This window comes from Typopeltis vanoorti, chromosome 1 (genome assembly GCF_054136105.1).
Source record: "Typopeltis vanoorti isolate ZY-2024b chromosome 1, IOZ_Tvanoo_1.0, whole genome shotgun sequence".
Taxonomy (NCBI): domain Eukaryota; kingdom Metazoa; phylum Arthropoda; class Arachnida; order Uropygi; family Thelyphonidae; genus Typopeltis; species Typopeltis vanoorti.
In genome coordinates, this window is record NC_143549.1 from 108,868,030 (window position 1) to 108,886,277 (window position 18,248).

At 36.2% G+C, this 18,248-nt stretch overlaps 1 protein-coding gene across 1 annotated transcript in view; it reads left to right on the forward strand.

Annotated features, from left to right (window-relative positions):
• The first annotated feature begins 613 nt into the window (after positions 1 to 613).
• LOC150110304 (uncharacterized) overlaps positions 614 to 18,248 on the forward strand; it is a 154,249-nt gene continuing 136,614 nt past the window's right edge. The window contains exon 1 of the mRNA XM_090392726.1: positions 614 to 1,023. Coding sequence (XP_090248852.1) covers positions 639 to 1,023 — 385 coding nt within the window. The 5' untranslated portion in view covers positions 614 to 638. The remainder of the gene's footprint in view (positions 1,024 to 18,248) is intronic.

The window sequence follows — 18,248 nt, forward strand, 5'->3', positions numbered from 1 at the left end:
CTTACCCTTGTCCCCGCGTTTTCGTCCCGCAGTGCATGGAGGTGTAACGCCGCCAGACCTCCTCCCTCTCTGTACCATCTCGATTACTCCCTGCCTACAAGACGGCGTACCGGCGATGTAATGAGCGACACGGAGCACGCTCTGGCGGGGCCGATGCACCGCATGGCCCCAAATAGCCAACAAACAGAAGAAAGCTGCGTTTGCCTTGGAACGCTATCGAATGATCGCAATTTTCGGTCTGTCAACACATAATTGATTTGCCGGCTGGCGCTTGGTACCCATTTGGCCGCTGTTCATGACACATTATCCCGAAGCGTACTTGCCCCAGTGTGGGGCGGAGTCGACCAATAGGCAGTCTCCGAGCTCGGCACAGTCGGCAGTAAAAAGATTAAACTCCAATTGGTATGTGTGGCTTGCTATTCTCACACGTCGCTATCTAACAATAGGCCTTCAGCTTCGGCAAACGACAACCACACCTTCCCGACTGATCAGGGATTAATTCGCCTCCAATGGCCAGCATCAAGACCGCGGACACCTCTAAGTCCTTCTGTATAGACGCTCTCCTGGCCAGAGACGATCCCGTAAAGGGCACAACCTCGGCTAGGTCCTCGAGTCCGTGCCGGCGATCGGCCGCCCAGATGTCAAGTCCGTCCGTGCCCCTGTCCCCCACAGCTAGCGACTGTGACCCGACTCTTCGGACTAACCCCTTGTGTCCCGCCAGTTCTGCCAACCTCGCCGCACGACAGGGCCTTTTCGGAATGGCTTCCGTAGCTTTGCCTCTGTCCGGCACGACTTTTTCGCCAAATCACGTCACTCTTCCCCTTTTTTCGCCACATCCTCTCTACTACGGAGGTCACTCTCTTACCGTTCATCCTGGTGCCTCCCCTGTTTCGGTGATGTCGGGAAGCGCTTTCCACACCCCGCTTGCCGAGCAGTCACTATCCGGCTTTAAGAGTGGACAGGTGCCGCTGGAGTGGCTAGCACGGTCGGGGATGTTTTATCCGCGGCCTGGAGATGTCACAGGTAAGATTTTTCTGTGTTCTCGTATATACCTTAGAGATTTTAAGCAACCTTTAATCCCCCCTTTCCTCCCCCACAATTTTACAGACGTTAAGAATGAAGTGTGGTGATTCCTTCCCGAAAGACAAGTGGAAAGTTTGGTTTGAGGTTTGAGAAATTCGAGGAATAACTTCTTTTTTTTTTTTTATCTTTTGCATGCAAAGATTTTTTTTTCTTTGTGGTTAGAGCTTCAAGTTGTCTCGCGACTTGCAGAGCTGTCTGACTGAAAGCTGAGGATGTGGAGAGAGCTAAGAGACGTGTGTATTTTTCCACTTCAAACATCAGATCGACCTTCACTCCTAGACTGACCAACTGTAAAAATCTTATTTACCATATCTCGTGCCATTCACCTGTAAAAGGACGGCGCATGAGCGCTGATGTTCGTCGGTCCGTACGTTTCCTGGTGCAGAGAGCAAGGCACAAACCGTTTCACAGAGGAAGAGAGACAGCGAGAGTTGTTGAATAGTCCAACTGATTTCGAAATGCTATCGTCACTCTCTTTCTCTCAGTCTTCCCTAATTTCCTACTCTCTTTCACAATAGTTGAGGTTAATCGCTTTTGTACCAGTGTTCTGGTTGCTTGTTTATCTCAAAACTCCTTCAAGTAAGAATAAAAAGAGATCGAAAATCTGTGGTCGTATTTGTATGGACAGACATACATTTCGATCTTGCTAATGAATTCAAATATTCATTTGACTCCAGTTACCAAGTGGTTTTATAAAACGTAGTTCTAGAAATGAAACTAAATATGGCTTACCTTAAATTAATATCCCCCCCCCGCCACACACACACACACACACACACACAAAATCCTGAAATATAATGGTTCACATTTAATAAATTTCCTTTTAACGCATTTATGGTGTTCATAACTTCTTTGACGAATGCGTAGAAATAGTGATAAGCCAACACATCCCATCTTGTGTGCTTAAACTGGAAATTTCTTTACCGAAAATGCTAACACAATGTAATGCTAAAAAAGAAAAAGAAAACGTACATTCGGTTATGGATTATAAGTAAAATGTTCAATCGGATTGTCATTGGAAACAGATTACCAAAATTTTTGAAGAGAATTAAACTCGATTCTGAAAATGTATTTCTATCAAAAATCTAATTCGTTTAATTGTTCCTTGTTTGGAATCATTTTGATACTAAAAATTAAAACTGTTTTTTGAAATATTTTACTAATCGAATGATAGACATCGAGAGTTTTGTAATGTTTTTCTTTATTTTTTTATATGCAGTATAGAATTGCTTCTCTTAGGAGGTAAATGCCTTCAGTTAAAGAAATAAATCACCCAGAATCGTCTCATGGCATAACGTTTGATATGCCATTTTTTGTTTTGCTATTAACAATCGTTTCTTCGTACAAAATAATATGAATAATATAAACTGTAGATAGAATAGATGATTCGCAGCGAAGGTGTGCTCATCATGACAATTACAATAAGCATCTATAACAGCCACGTCTACACTCTGTGATATTAGGATACTTACAAACAAATTTATCAATAAAATATTACTGAACAATTAAAAACTAAAATTGTAATCTAACGTAGGTTTACTTACCACTAGAGCATAAATCGCTTCCAATGGATCAGTTCAGATGTTTTTCTAAACAAAACAAAAGTTCGAGTTCCTTCTTTTTCCGTAAGAGTAGCGTCGAATCTGAAGTTAAATGAAGTGAACTTATGAGTTCAGTTGATGACGACAAACTTCACCTGTTCTTGACCTACAGCACTTATCTTTAGTTGTCCTGCGCGTATTATTTTTCATGCGTGCATGTCACTGACCTCTAATCGCGTTCCCAACGCTGTCCAGCTATTCTTGATCTACATTACATCACTCTCTTTACTATTCTCATAAACAACTGCATGTTAGTCCAAAAAATATTTACTATTTGCAATGTTCATTATTTTTAGGTAAAAATTCATTGGAGAATGATAATAATTTTTTTTCATTCACCTTTTGGAAGCATAAGAAAGTTTGTGTCGTATGTTAACATTTTGCGGCAGTATTTATCACCAGAAGTTGAAGTCGTTGATGATATTTTTCCAATTACTCTGTTCTGAATCTACAGTTTGCCATTAGCTCTATCTGTTTAAATGGAAGAAACTTCTCTGAGTGTAATGGAGGAGCACGCACGCACGCACGCACGCACACACACACACACACACACACACACACACACACACACACACACACACACACACACACACACACACACACACACACACACACACACACACACACACACACACACACACACACACACACACACACACACACACACATCCCCTTCCGAGTTTTTTAATATCCTCAAAAAAAAACACGCTCATTTGATTCTCTGCGTTTTGGTTTAAAATGGTCTTTGTGCAGAGCGTGTTCTAGCTTACTATTCCTTCTGATTATTGGCGTCTGTAATGAGAGTCGTATGTGAATATTGTGTAGAATGAACAGAAATGACTTTGTTGCTACACATTTCCATACAAGAAAACACAAATGAACGTCACGTAGTTCATCCCAAATTGCCAGAAGACAACAACAACAACAACAAACCCTCACGCTTTCTCTTTGAATAGTCTTCTCTGCATTTTTTTTTTTTGTTGTTGTTGTTGTTTTATTTTGTAATATGGCATGCCACGAAGTGTTTTGACCACTGAAATTTTTCTACTTATGATCAATATCATTTATATTTGTTTGGGAATTATTCGAAAACGTGTACAAATGACATATTCGTATATTAATTTGTGAAAGGTTAGCAAACATAATTTTTCACCAACTCTTTTGTTATATGTTACTTTATAACACCGAATGTTTGACTCGGTTGGCAATCGATGATACTCTTAATATTGTTTATCATTTATGTATAGATACAGTAGTGAAAATGAGAAGTTGCAAAATCTATAGCATATGTGATGTGTGTGTGGGTAATAATCAAGAAGAAAAAATATGTGTTTTGAACTTGAGACTGTAGTTCTGAGGAAATACTGTATGGGAGAGGCTGCTTCAAAGCAGATAGAACACATCTGTTATTCTTAATCCGGTATTATAACGTGTGATGTTTTAGCTGGGTATCGAATATGCACGACTTACTTTTATTCCCAGAGGTATAAATTACTGTCGTTTGCAGCTTTCATTTGTGAATTTCTCTCCTCATGTGAATATATGAGGATTTTCATATAAAATAAATGGAATCAACATTAATAAAATATCATTAATTACCCAGATTATTTTTTCGACGTACAATTTCAAATAAAACTGCATAATGCAAAAGTAGGTAACGTGAGTAATGACTTTTAAATAAGATTTTTAGATGCACAATTTTAAAAATATTTCGAGTAACGAAGCGTGTACACATTTTGTCTCCCTATGATGACATTACATATAAATTTAACTACACATTCGATCTAAATTTTATTTTTAATAGTCCTCTAATAATTAGTTATAATTAAAATAATTCGAGAATTTTACAATATTTTTTACAGATGCGTTGCATTTTCAAAGTTTCTCTTGTTTTTCACACACACACACACACACACACGCCTTCTTATTGTTGCCTTCTTTAATGCTTTCTTTCTTTCTTTCTTCCTTCGTTCGTTCTTTCTGCTGCTGCTGCTAAGTTAAGTTACTATAGTATTTATTGAGCTACAATCGGTTTGTATAAATTAATGTGTTGTTCCTTACCTTACAACATTTCCTTTAATTAATGAATTGCATACTGAAGACTATTGAAGATCGTTTATTACATCTGAAGTAAGCCAAATAACTCTAGCTTGACATATATTTATGTCTTTCGATTATCAAACACATTTGCACGACTCCCACCAAAGTACCCTCAATCTTCTCCTTACTTTCTCCATATTTCTTCTTTGTTTCAAGTGTTAATAGCCGAATTAGCTTCAGTCCGCTTCATCTTCTACTACTACTACTATTGTGGTTATCGTACGTAATACGGAAGGATCTCAAAAACTCAGGCCGAATGAAAGCGCTCAGGGTGGGTCGTATAAATTATGTAAAAGCGCAGAGGGGGGAGTTTCCAAAGTTAATAATTCGATCCCGATTCACTTGAATGAAAAAAAAAAAAAATTACGGTTAAGTTTCATGTATATTATAATGCGCAAGTCGAAGAGATCCGTGGATAAAATGTAAAATTCATAAGCACGTAGATAAGAAGTTTTGTCTTCAGACAGAAATATTCAATCGTCCCTGTTATAGACTCAGAAGAATCTGTCACAGCGAAGTAATTTAGAAAATTACTGCTAATTAATGTTCATAGAAGTTAAGCCTATCTGCACAGTCCGCTGTCTGTAGGTTACGTGTATTCTCTGAATAGGCCTTTAGAGTTCTGTTATTATTGCGAAGAAAAAATCGCATTAAACAATGTAGTGTTTACGACACTGACAAATTAAAGGCAATCTTCTTCTTTACTGCGTAAAGCCAAAAAGGCTTTCATCGAATTTCTTCGAACGTATATAAAGTGATCAGTGTCAATCCGGTCAACACTTAAAAACAGAAAAAAAAATTTTTTTTGAACTAAAAGCTACTTAAAAATTTGAAGCAAAAGTTTGCGATAAAATATTCTGAAGTTGAAGAGGAAACAACCAAAATTTTTTTTTTATAAATTGTTAATACGCTATCTATTAAGTTGATAAAAATTAATAGTTGGTGTAATTCAGCAACTATTGCACAAGATGCTACTCAACAACATTACATCTTTCGGCAACGCACCGAGTCTTTCATGGTCGTATTAGGCATTACCCTATAATCATGTTCTCGTCTACACCGACGCTTCTCCTTAAATGTGTAAAGCCAAGAAGTCTTTCAGTTATTACATCCGAAAATGATACATGCTATCTATGAAGCACCCAGACTTCACCGAGTCATCGAAATGGTATACGATTTTCCTTTCTTCAAGTTAACGCCTTGATTTCTACATTAAAGCGTATCTAAAGGCCCCGTGTGGTAAATAGAGAGCATTTGATACCACCGATAACGTGTCGCTGCCTCGTTCGCCAAGATAGGAAAACGTGGCTTAGTATGTCGATCATTTTTTCTAATGAAAAAATAGTTGAACACTTTAATTCTTAGGAAACTACGTACATTAATTTAGTGAAAGATGCACTGAATCAGAAAAGCATTAAGAGGTAGCTTATTTCTTGCTAAAACTTAAAAAAGCTTTGAAAGTGCATTACATCTCGAAGTATGTTGATATTGTTTAATATATCATATTAAAGTTTTGCTGTTTTTCGTGATGTGGAAATGGTTTTCAGAAAACAATGAAATTTTTAAGTGAAAGTAAGCATGAGTGTGTTTGATAACCTAACACGTCAAGTTTAATTACATTTTTTTTTTAATTTTAGAAACTAAAACATCTATTAAGATATTACTTTATTCTTCAGGCATTTGATTTCATTTCATTAATATGAATTATTATAAAATAATGACATTATTTTATAATAATTTAATTATCGTTGTGTAAGTATATTTTTGGGATATATAGCAATAAGTCATGGTTTTTCATCGCAATAGTATCCTTGTTACAGTAATATCCTTCCGCTGAGAAACTTATGTATACTTCCCTGATTAAAATAACAGATCTGACCATTGAAATGCAGGAAAATAAAAATAAATCTTTTGGCCATTATTATTATTATTATTATTATTATTATTATTATTATTATTATTATTATACCAGTGATATAAAGAGAAAGCTTCGAGTAAAGCTTCAGCTATATATAAGGACTGTTTACTTTTATATGACGAAAGACGAGGAACTATTTTTTAACATAAAAATATCTGATATTTTATCTATATAGTAGTGAGAATTATGTACTACGATTGGTGCGTATTTGAAGTCTGTTAAAAAAGTTTATTTTATTTTATTTATTTTTTTAAAATTGCTTTCTTAAGTGAAGTGTTTCTACATTCATCTTTAATCTCACTGGTATGTTTGGAAGGATTTCTAGACTGTGTAGTTTATCACAGAGACCATTTCGCAGCCAGAGATTCTGTTGGGGAAATGAATTGTAGAAATATTCATGTAAATAGATTTTCTCCACTTAAAAATTGCGTAAAGCGAAAATATTTCAATTATCATCATTGTTGATATCCTTCTACCATAACTTTTTTTTTTTTTTCTCACGACTCGGTTTGAATAAGACAAATTCAAATGTGTCCTATTCAGCTCCTCTGAAGGAGGCATTGGATAAGACGCTTTCAAAATGCCTACGTTTTGAATACAATATTTCAGAAATTTTTGTAGCATAGACGCAATATTGAGTTATCACTTCTCACTTCAAACTTTCAAGCGAGTTTGTATACAATCGTGAAATCTTTCGCTTAATTGTAGAAATTATAGAAAAAACTGACGTTAAGAAAGTCCTTCACTTTAAAATTTAGTAGTGTATTTGACAAAAAAAAAAGTGCGTTTACGAATATACACTTTATAAATTAAAGATACCAATAAATTATATACTTGGTTTAATCCTTTATCCAAGTGTAAGCAAACAAAGTTTGCACCTGAAGTATCTTTTAGGATTGGGGAACTCGTGGCAAAGGTGGACTGACTTGACATCACTTGCCTTAGTATAATAATAAAACCAAGCATAATATTACAGGCATAATATAACCAAGTGAAAAACTTTAAACAACAAATATACACCTTCCCAAGATGATGGACTGGGTCACCATGGGAGAAGTAGATCCCAACCCTCTCCAATTAGGGGGGGGGGGGAGGCTTTCTTCAGTAGTGAGCGATTTCAGCGGCAGAATACAATAAACACAAGAGATATACAAAATTAGCCATTTTATTTTAAAAATTATGGTTATAAAAGCGAATCCGGGCATATCGTGGGCCTTAAAGGCCTATAATTACCTTTATATTTAAAAAGATTAAGATATGAATATACTTAGCAGGAATAGGCTAGGAGTAACATATAATTTTGAAATACACGGATGCCTCTTCAACTTTTCTTTATTTATTGAACTACATTTTTCAATAACTTTTAAATTAAATTTTATATTATACTCCGGTCCAAACTGCACGCATAGGGACACATGCAGGCGAGGGACACATTTTTTTCCCTCAAACAACTTCGAAAAGGGTACTACTACTACCGTCGATTTAAATTTAACCCTTCGGGCTAATTCTGTGGTAATGAGGAAGAGGAGAAAGCCGGAGGGAGATAGGGAATAGGGAATTTTAAGAGGGAGGTTATCTTGTTTCCTTGCAAACTTTTTCTCAAATTTTTGGTTACCTTCAGCAATCATCAGATCTCTAGACAAGGTATTGTAGCATCATTTCACATCGAATACACGTCGGGATTCTATCTTTCGCTCACACGCTTTCTTCTATACATAAATGACTCTCACACTGAACTAAAGTAGTTTTGCTAATTGCGCTACGTCCCCATTTCTCTGCATCATTTATTAAACCTTGTAGTATTCAATCATTCCAGGTCTCAAGGTCTACCAGAGCTTTAAAATACTGATTTTTTCCATTCTCTTGTGTGGCGAGGACAATAACCTTTTGAACTCATCGCTACCAAAGCAGAGTCTTTTATTTCTAGCAAGGAAGATTTCTCTTCGCTTTTCCTTATCTTTGATAACATTAATGATCTCCTGGCTAGATCAGTTTCCTAACATGCACAATTTTTTTAGCCGCCAAAAACCCCTTTTCGGCTCAAAACACAAGTAAAAGTATACAAATCCGAAATTGGCTCAATCTCAGAACGCTGTTCTCACATTGGAGGTGAAAAAAAATCTCTTTAAGTTGCTTGGAACCATCCTGAAGTCAACAATCTGGTTACTATGTACTGGCATAGGCACTGTTCTGCTGAATCAGTCAGCCAAGACAGCATCGTTCCTCTGCTTTCTTTTAAGTCTGAAAGTAAAAACACTAGCAGTTGCTAGTCGACATCCATTCATATTTAAGCTTCAAACCCATGAATATGAATAGACAGGACATGGAGTACTTCTCCCACCCCCCTTCGTCCTATCTACATCTGTTCTACACAGATACTTTCTGCTATTTACGAAATATACATACATACATAAATATATACATACATTCTTTATTTATTCCTTCATCCTTTATTCTTATTAACCACTGCCCATAAAAGTCATTGATGTACTATAGCATTTGCAACTGCTAATGTGTGTGTGTGTGGGGGGGGGGTATTATAAGCAATGGAAGCATATCAGCTTTATTAGATATTTTAGCATCCTTGCTGACTATATATACGAGAATAGTCGTATATATGAGAGAAATTCGCAGTCTCTTCAGAATACAAGCGATTTGATTAATCACCAGTCTTCATCCCTCATACGATTTCATTCCAGTGACACATCACCCTGTCCGTTGTCTTTTCCACAGATATATTTCAGGCACTGTTCTAGGATGCTTTCATCTTCTTCTATACCTAACGTTTCTATTTTATTTTCGTTTTTGAAGAAACCTAATTCGCAGCTATTCTCGGAAAATTATGATTCAGATAACTAAAGACAAAGCTAACGTTTTTATTTCTCTCAACTCCACTTCTCGTTCATTATAACTGTGCGCCATATTGTTTGAAGGAGAGAGAGAGAGAGAATGTTGAAATAAGTATCTGGATACTTCAGTGCTTATTTCAAAATACAGTATTATTGTTCTTGGCTAATACACATATTCCTGTCATCACACTTGGCCTCTAATGCATATATAGCTAACAGATTTATATGCATCACTCCTGTGTTTGAGGTACTTGTATAGGCACTGTTCTGATAAAATCGACTGTATATTATTAATGGTACATGGACTCGACTTCAACAGAGGTGATTTCACAAGATGTTTACCCATGGCCTATACGTTCATCAATTCTAGGCAACATTATTAGATGGGAAGGGGAGAAATTATCTCAGTCCAGAAAGGTACAAGAAACTCACACCAAGGGACCAATGTTGGGAAGAGCAGTTTAGAAATCTTAGCAGCCCAATGTGGAAAATATGAACCAGGAGTTCAAAAATATACGGATTCAAGTTAGTAGTATAATGCAACTTAAAGAGCTGCGAAGTTTGTTTCTAAAAAAAAGGTAGCTGTACATAAGCCAAAATTCAAACACATGGCAATCAATAATGCAGGCTGCATTAATGTAGCGAACATTTTGACTGATCCATTGAACGGAAGTTTGTAATATAAACGAGTAATCGCGTTACTCTCTTTTTTTGATCTGATGAGCAAGTGTAGATATCCTGGATGCCTGGGGAACATTTATACTCTAGTGAATCATCTCAATTGGAAGAAGAAATTCTCTTTTCATATTTTTGCTGCGATATATTTATTATCTAATTATTTAGGTGTGGACTAGGACCTTTTGTTGCTGTGACTGGAAGGATGAACACCGACAGTTATACAACAGTTACACGGCAGTCCCGGTTTATATACAGTATTGTATATAAACTGGGACTGCAGATGTTAGACAAATTAGTTCATCTAACAATGGTACATGGACTGATGATTATGTTAATGGAGGAATATTAAATTACTAAAGTATAGATCTAAAGACCTTCAATTTGGCGTAAGTAATTTTATCGGTGTTTTAAATTAGGTATTCGACACAACTGTCAGGCCAGTGACCTGACAGCTGTGTCGAACTGTTGGTTTTCATCAGATACCAGACTGATCTGATTTTCACTTTCAGTCGTTTCCGACTTTAGGTGACTTTGTAGGCTTTTTGTCCACAAAGTATTCCGTGAGATTTTTCAATGGTGAACTACCCTTTAAAAATCTCACGGAATATCCCCAACCCCCTGGCTCAGGACCGGCGTATGGCTGAGACGTATTCATGACTGTCATCGTGTGTTTGCCTGTTTTGCGGAACGAAAAATCCGAGTTTCCGGGTGGGGAAAAACCCTACCTCCGTATGAGACCGGCTAACTCACCTTCAGTCGAAAGAGACCAGATAAAGGTTCCTCGTGTCACTGACGGGAATCGAATCCAGGTCTTTCCGACCCCAAAGGGATTCGTCTATACTGACTGAGCTACGGAGGCTCAATACCAGGCTGAAACCTAAAAAAATCGCAAAGATTACTCAATACGTTAGCAATCGTATGTCAGAAAGTTATATTTACAGTTGTCAGGCCAGTGAAACCTAATTTACGCACTAATAAAAGGCGAACATACGTGCTCCTGGGCAGGCTCGTGTCTTTTAAGTAGTGAATTCCAAGGTAACTCCGATGCCAAAGGTTATATTATCATACGCTTTCTGGTAAATTTCGATTCTTCTAAGACGTTCCTTATATTTGGTTATAACATATGGATAGATTTATAATATCATTCATTTTAATATCTTAAAGATTAAAACTTATAAGAATCTGACTAAATTAGATAATAAATATATCGCAGCAAAAATATGAAAAGAGAATTTCTTTTTCGTGTTTCGTCAACTGCTCGAAATATCTTTTTGTTACATTCAGAATGTTTGGTTCGAATGCATTCACTTAAATAAGGTCCTTATTTAAGCTTTAGTCCCTGCTTATTTTAAAAATTCCCACTCTTACTTATCATTCACTTTTTGAGCAAATACAGAATACAGAACAGAAATACAAAAAGTGTAACTACTAATGGGCAGACACCTGTTGAAGCGTCTAATTCTACACAAAGCTTAATTTTGCCAAAATTATGCTTTTGCATATAACAAGAGAAATCATTAAATCAAGTATGTTAGACTCAAACGAATTGGTAGACATCACATCATTACTTCCAAAGAAAATGTGCTACTCATTCATATACGAAATTTCAACAAACAAAAAAATTTTCACAATGATTTTCACAATTATTTGACCCCCCCCTCCCCCTCCCTTGGATTCCTATTTAGAGACGAGGAAGATCAGAAAGTATAACAACAACAACAACATTTGTGTGTGTGTGTGTGTGTGTGTGTGTGTGTGTGTGTGTGTGCGTGTGTGTGTGTGTGTGTGTGTGTGTGTGTGTGCGTGCGTGCGTGCGTGTGCGCGCGCGCGCGCACTGCTTGGAAAGAAATCAATCGACACCTCATGGGCAAGGTGCATATAACGAGTCACGTGTTTGTAGTCAGTATAAATTGGAGGAATATGATGCACCCAAGTCAGTATAATTGTGTCAGGGTAAATTGGTTGCGAGAATAAAGCTGGCGGAGTTTAAAAGAAGCATTGTGATAGGATCCCGAACAGATGGGACTGCAGCATGGCATAGGATGCCATGCTATAGTCCCATCTGTTCGGCAAATTGTTTGAAAAATTGGCCCATTCCCGGCCCACAATCAGTGATACCATACTGAGATAGAAGAGCAGGAAGTGAACTGCAAGTGTTACACGGAATGAACGACCCACCACAGTCATCGAACGTGACCGTAGGGTGCTACGAAGAATAATATGTAAAACCCTCCATTTCTCGGCAGACACTTTGAATGCAGAGTTCCGGACATCGACTGGAACACGAAATTGCAAAAACACATTCAGAATCAAGGCTCACAACGTATGTTTACATGGTAACACTGCAGTATGTAAGCCCCCACATTAGACGAACCAACATGCAGTGTCGTCTTCATTGGTGCAAAGAGCGTGTACAGTGGGACATGGAAGCTTGGAAAACTGTGTTATGGAGCGACGAATCGCGCTACACCCCCTCTACCAAGCAGATGGACGGGTGTGGCAGATGCCCGGTGAACGTCTTTTACCAGAGCGCGGAACCCTAAGTATGAAATACGAAAGTAGCGGTGTGATGTTATGGTCCTGATTTTCCTGGGTTGGCCTCGGACCTCTATTTGTGGTGCCACGAACATTCAACTCCGAGAAATATCTGAACATTCTGGAAAATACAATGCTTTCTATTTTGTGGCCTTTTTTCTATGGAACTGACCATTGTCTCTTTCAGCAATGCACCGTCTCATTAGGCTGCTGCTGTAATAACTGCGTGAACGTCACCACACTTGACTGACCTCCACAGAGCTCTGATTTCAACACTATCGAACACCTATGGGATGAACTGGAGTGTTGGGTGAGGTTAAAAGACGTCCGCCCCAAAACAGTCCAGGACCTGATTACATCCCTACAGGAAGAATGGTCCGAAATTCCCATTGATTTCTATCGTACGTTTGTGGAACTGTATCGTAGAACTGCTGCAGTCATCGCAATGAAAGGAGGTCCTACATCTCATTAATGTGGGCGTCATGGTTGTTTGTTCCCGATACTATGAATCCATTATCTTCTTTCCAAGCAGTGCATACAGGTACGACCAAACTATATCAAAGCAGGTTGGAGATAAATTATATCCCCTGCAAGGGATATAATTTATATAATTATATAATTATATAATTTATCCCCTTAGCAGGGGATAAATTATATTTACCCTGCTGATTAACTACGCTCTCTTTGAGCTCAAAAATATTTTTTTAAGAAATTCATATTAAGAAATATTTGAAGTGTAAGATGGACTCAAAAAGTAGAACTTTTGGAAGTAGTAGCCGGCATTCTATCACTGAGACTAAGAGAATTTGTTGGCATGGAAATATTTCGTCATATCTGTTTATACAAACGAAACTATTTTATTATATAGAGAGAAATGATAAGGTGACGTCTTACTGTCTTGATTATTCACTTTTTGTAAACAAGGAAACCTCTAGCTATATATTCATAAAAATTTGCGGGAAAAGAGGGAAAAAATAATAAAATAAAACAAATTTAAATGAATAACAAAAATAATAAAAGTGGAGATGAGGGTAAATCATCATCATGCCTATCAAGGATTTAGGTCTGGTGTGGCCTGTTCCGGCCTTAGAAGTCATCGTTGAATCTTTTAAGAGGACATCCTGGTTTTCTTTTTCCTAATGGCTTATACTTTAAGGCTTGTTTTGGTAATCTTTCTATTTTCATTCTTTGAACGTGTTCCATATATTTACGTTTATATTTTTTAATTTTGTCTATTACTGATTCCTGGTTTAATGAGGGAAAATGATAAAAGAAAATAAAATCGTTTTTTTTAATTTAAGCAAAAGCATTTCCTTACACCGAAAATGGCTACAAATCACGATCCTCCTCTCCTACATATCCACTTGTATTTCGTTCATACAGATGAATGTAGTAGCATCACAAACCTTTTTTGATAAAGTTTATTTCTTAAAATATTCCGGTTTTAGCTGTAGTAATCTAGTAATAAAATCAGGGTCTTGTTATTTATATTTTATAAGCTTGAACTATTAAGTGCGAAAAAGATCTTCATCTTTCAAATATTTCGTTCAAGCAGCTCATTTTTTATGTGTTTCAATCTATTCGGCTCTTCGGCATCTTGACCTACCTTCCCTTAAAGTCATCGTAAGCTTTGTGCATACAAGAATGGATTGAGATTACCCGTTTCAGTATGATATCGGCATATTAATGTGTGTGATACATTTTTTTTTCGGATTCAAATTAAGTGTACCGTTCGCGGCTGCGTTGAGATTCAATGGCATCCTAAGAGTGGGTAGAAATGATATCTTTTACGTAATAAAAATTCTTTGGTTAAAAGTGGTGCCTCTGATTTTTGGCATCTCTTAAAACACGACACCCTGAAGCGTCCGCTTCGTAGCATCGTCTATCGTATCGGCTTTTATCACTATCTGCTACTTTTCGTGTCCCAAAATCTCTAACCATCTTTAGTTATAACCGTAAGTCCGGATACGATTTGGCAAAATGTGGCATTCCCACATTTCTCAAAATCTGGGAGTGCCTATTAGATTAATTTTGACTGTCTGTCTGTACGCATACCACAGCTCTACTCTGCTCTGGCAGATTTCAGGGTAATATAACATTTTGAATCTTTGTATATGGATATGTATGCTTGTGAGGTCTCTTTCTCTTTTCCCCCCCCTCTCTCTCCATCCCTTTTTGAATAATAACAAGGAAGTAAAATATTCATATGTGATTCCTGTTAGTTTCGCTCCATTGCCTCGGCGTATTTTTTGTCCTTTTTATTCAATCATGCCATACGTAGTGTTTATATTTATGGATATACTCATTGTTTTTCATGCGGTATTCTCATTGCAGACTAAATAATAACGAAAAGGCATTCCTACAAAGAGATTTGCTTCTTTGTTTTATTCTTTCTTTCTTTCTTTTATTTATTTTTATTATTTTGTTGAACTACAGTATTTTTTTAATATAGCGAAGATTGGTACAGTTAGCACACTTTTTACATAACTAAATTAAAAATTCAAATTTTTTTTTCCTCTAGAATCTAGTATCTTTCATTCATCTAGATGCTAGATTAATGAAAAGAACAAAGAGAGCACAACATTCGAGAATTTTTTATTATATGTATAACGTTCATGATCAGTGCTACGCAACTAGAAATTTAGGATGATATAATTTGCAACAAAATAGGCAGTTATTTATTTTACAGCCCTGTGTAGTTTTTTAAACAAAGAAATAAATTAGCAAAAAAACTGGAGTAATTTAAATAATAATAATAAAACTTTTATTCGATCAAAGTGCGTGAAATTCTGAAATGTGAAAAATTCTTTTTACATTTCATAGAATGCAAAAATGAATAATAAAATATCAATTACAATAGGAAGCCCTGAGGTTATATCCCACAACATGATAATATTGTGCTGTAAACACATGAGAAAACATGTGATCATCAGAAGCTGTTTTGTGCTCTTTTGTTATTATTACGATGGTAAAAGATAAATCTGCGCAGTAGTGATTTTGCTTAAAAAGTTCATTAAAACTTAAAAAAATTTCATTTCAAGTTGATTTTTTAATAGCTTGTTAATAGATAGCATTATGCGTTGTTTTCAAAACAGGATTGCGATGAGAACAAAACCGCGTTAGTGTATCGCCAAGAGAATCCAATTAGATCCCAAAGATCCATACTGTGAACGTCGAGAGGCTAGTTGTCTTCGCACTGTAGCGCTCATCCACACGTGTGATATCTCCTTCGCAAATGTTATATGTTTGCAAAACTTATCTTACCAACTAGATTTTTTTTTTAATCGTGTGACTAATGCTTCTTTTTGAAATGAAGTAATTGTCGATGCATTTCATAATTGACATCAATGTAGATGCTACGGATTCTTTCGAGAGGTCACAAAAAATTTACTCCAAAATCAAATAATGGAATGGTGCCATTCTTTGATATGCCATGGTAATTCCTAACCAAATTTTCATACATTTTTTTAAATTTTATTTTTGGTAATCTCACCTATAAAAGATTAAAAATCTGTTCATACCTTGGGTGCGTGTAAACAATGCGGGAACTCAATTCTAGAGACTAAATAATATTTTTTTTCATTATACTTCGAGCTTCTAATAAGTAAGGTAGTTTCCCATTGAATAATAAAAATCATCTCCCACCTAAACACTCAAACACAAACATCCATGAAATGGTCGAATTCGAACCTACTTTGTTTCATTCCAGATTTAACTTCAGGTTTGCTCATATTCATTCGGCAATTTCAAACAACCAATCTCATTGTACCTTTGTGAGCATAATAAAATCATAAACAGTAATACTTCTAAACTGAAAAACATGACCTTTCAAAAGTCCGTGAGTTAGTTGACAGAGAATCTTATCTGCTGCAAAATAACTTAGTAACTCTGCCAGTAATCACTTATCAGTGGAAAAATAAATAACGCTGCTTCTTTCATTTTTCATTCAGCTTGAATTTTTAATAGCAAAATTAAATATGGAAAAATGTCAGAATGATTTGCATTTTTAGTGTATTTTTTGGTGCAGCCAGTCATCAACATCAATTGTCATCAACATCAATTCTTGATATATGTGCCCTCAACAGCTGTATAGTTATACTATTGTGCCCTCAACAGCTGTATAGTTATACTATACAGCTATACAGTTATACTATACAGCTGTATAGTTATACTATACAGCTGTTGAGGGCACAATAGTATAACTATACAGCTGTTGAGGGCACATATATCAAGAATTGATGTTGATGACAATTGATGTTGATGACTGGCTGCACCAAAAAATACACTAAAAATGCAAATCATTCTGACATTTTTCCATATTTAATTTTGCTATTAAAAATTCAAGCTGAATGAAAAATGAAAGAAGCGGCGTTATTTATTTTGAGGGCACAGCTATGAATAACTCGTTATCGACACATTTCCACCAAATTAGTTTATTATTTTCCAAAACTCCAATATTGTCAGATCTTATATTTTGATCTTCTAAAGCTATTTTAACTGCATAGTCTAGTCTATGCAGTTAAAATAGCCTTTCAGTCTAGCTAGAGCTTGTTCTTCTTCCGGGTCTTATTCCTGCTACCCTAACATCAGATATCTGCGTTGCTAACTTTTCTTCTCCCATTCTGTTTAATTGACTATACCACCTTCGATTAGCCCTGCTTGCACATTTTTGAATGCTAATAATGTCAATTTCCTTCCTAATAACCCCATTTTAACATAATTCTGCTATTGATATCATCCGTTTACTCCACGGATTTTCCCCCAGAAATATCTGTGGTCTGTAGTCTTTGGTCAAGTGTTTTATTTCTAACCCAGCTCTCAAATCCATAAGTTAAAATTGGTTTGAGCACCGTCTCGTATACAGCTAATTTAGTGTTTTGAATAATTTTTCTACTATTCCATAAGAATGCATTAATTTATCTCCTCATCATACTAGCTTTGTTTATTCTGCGATCTATTTCCAGATTTGATTTTTATCTTCAACAAAAATTGTGCCAAAGTCGCAGAAATATTTTGCTCGTTCTGTAAGTTCTCCGTTGAGAATGCAGTTGCTATTTTCTGTGTTACTGCCTGTTTTCATTATTTTGTCTTTTTGTTGCTGATTTTCGCGCCAAATATTTGCAGTAATTATTCAATTCAGTTCCGTTAATGAATACTGAAGATTTGCACAGGATTTATTTAGGAGTACAATTATGAATCTGCATAGTATATACCTTACTCTTCACAAATGAGTTTACATCAAGCCATCTTTTTGTATCTACTTCAATTCTAACAGCTGAATAATATTCCATTTATGCTGTTCCCTTATAGTGTCTTGAACACTCTATTTGTTTTTCATCTTTTCTGTGACCTTTGTTAGATCCATAAATCTTACAGATCCTTGCTATATTCCCATTTTTCACTATGTCCTAAAGTGAAAATCTGGTCTTCACAGCTGATATTTGGTCTGAACCCACTCGCTTTTTCCCAGTTTGTCTTCCACTA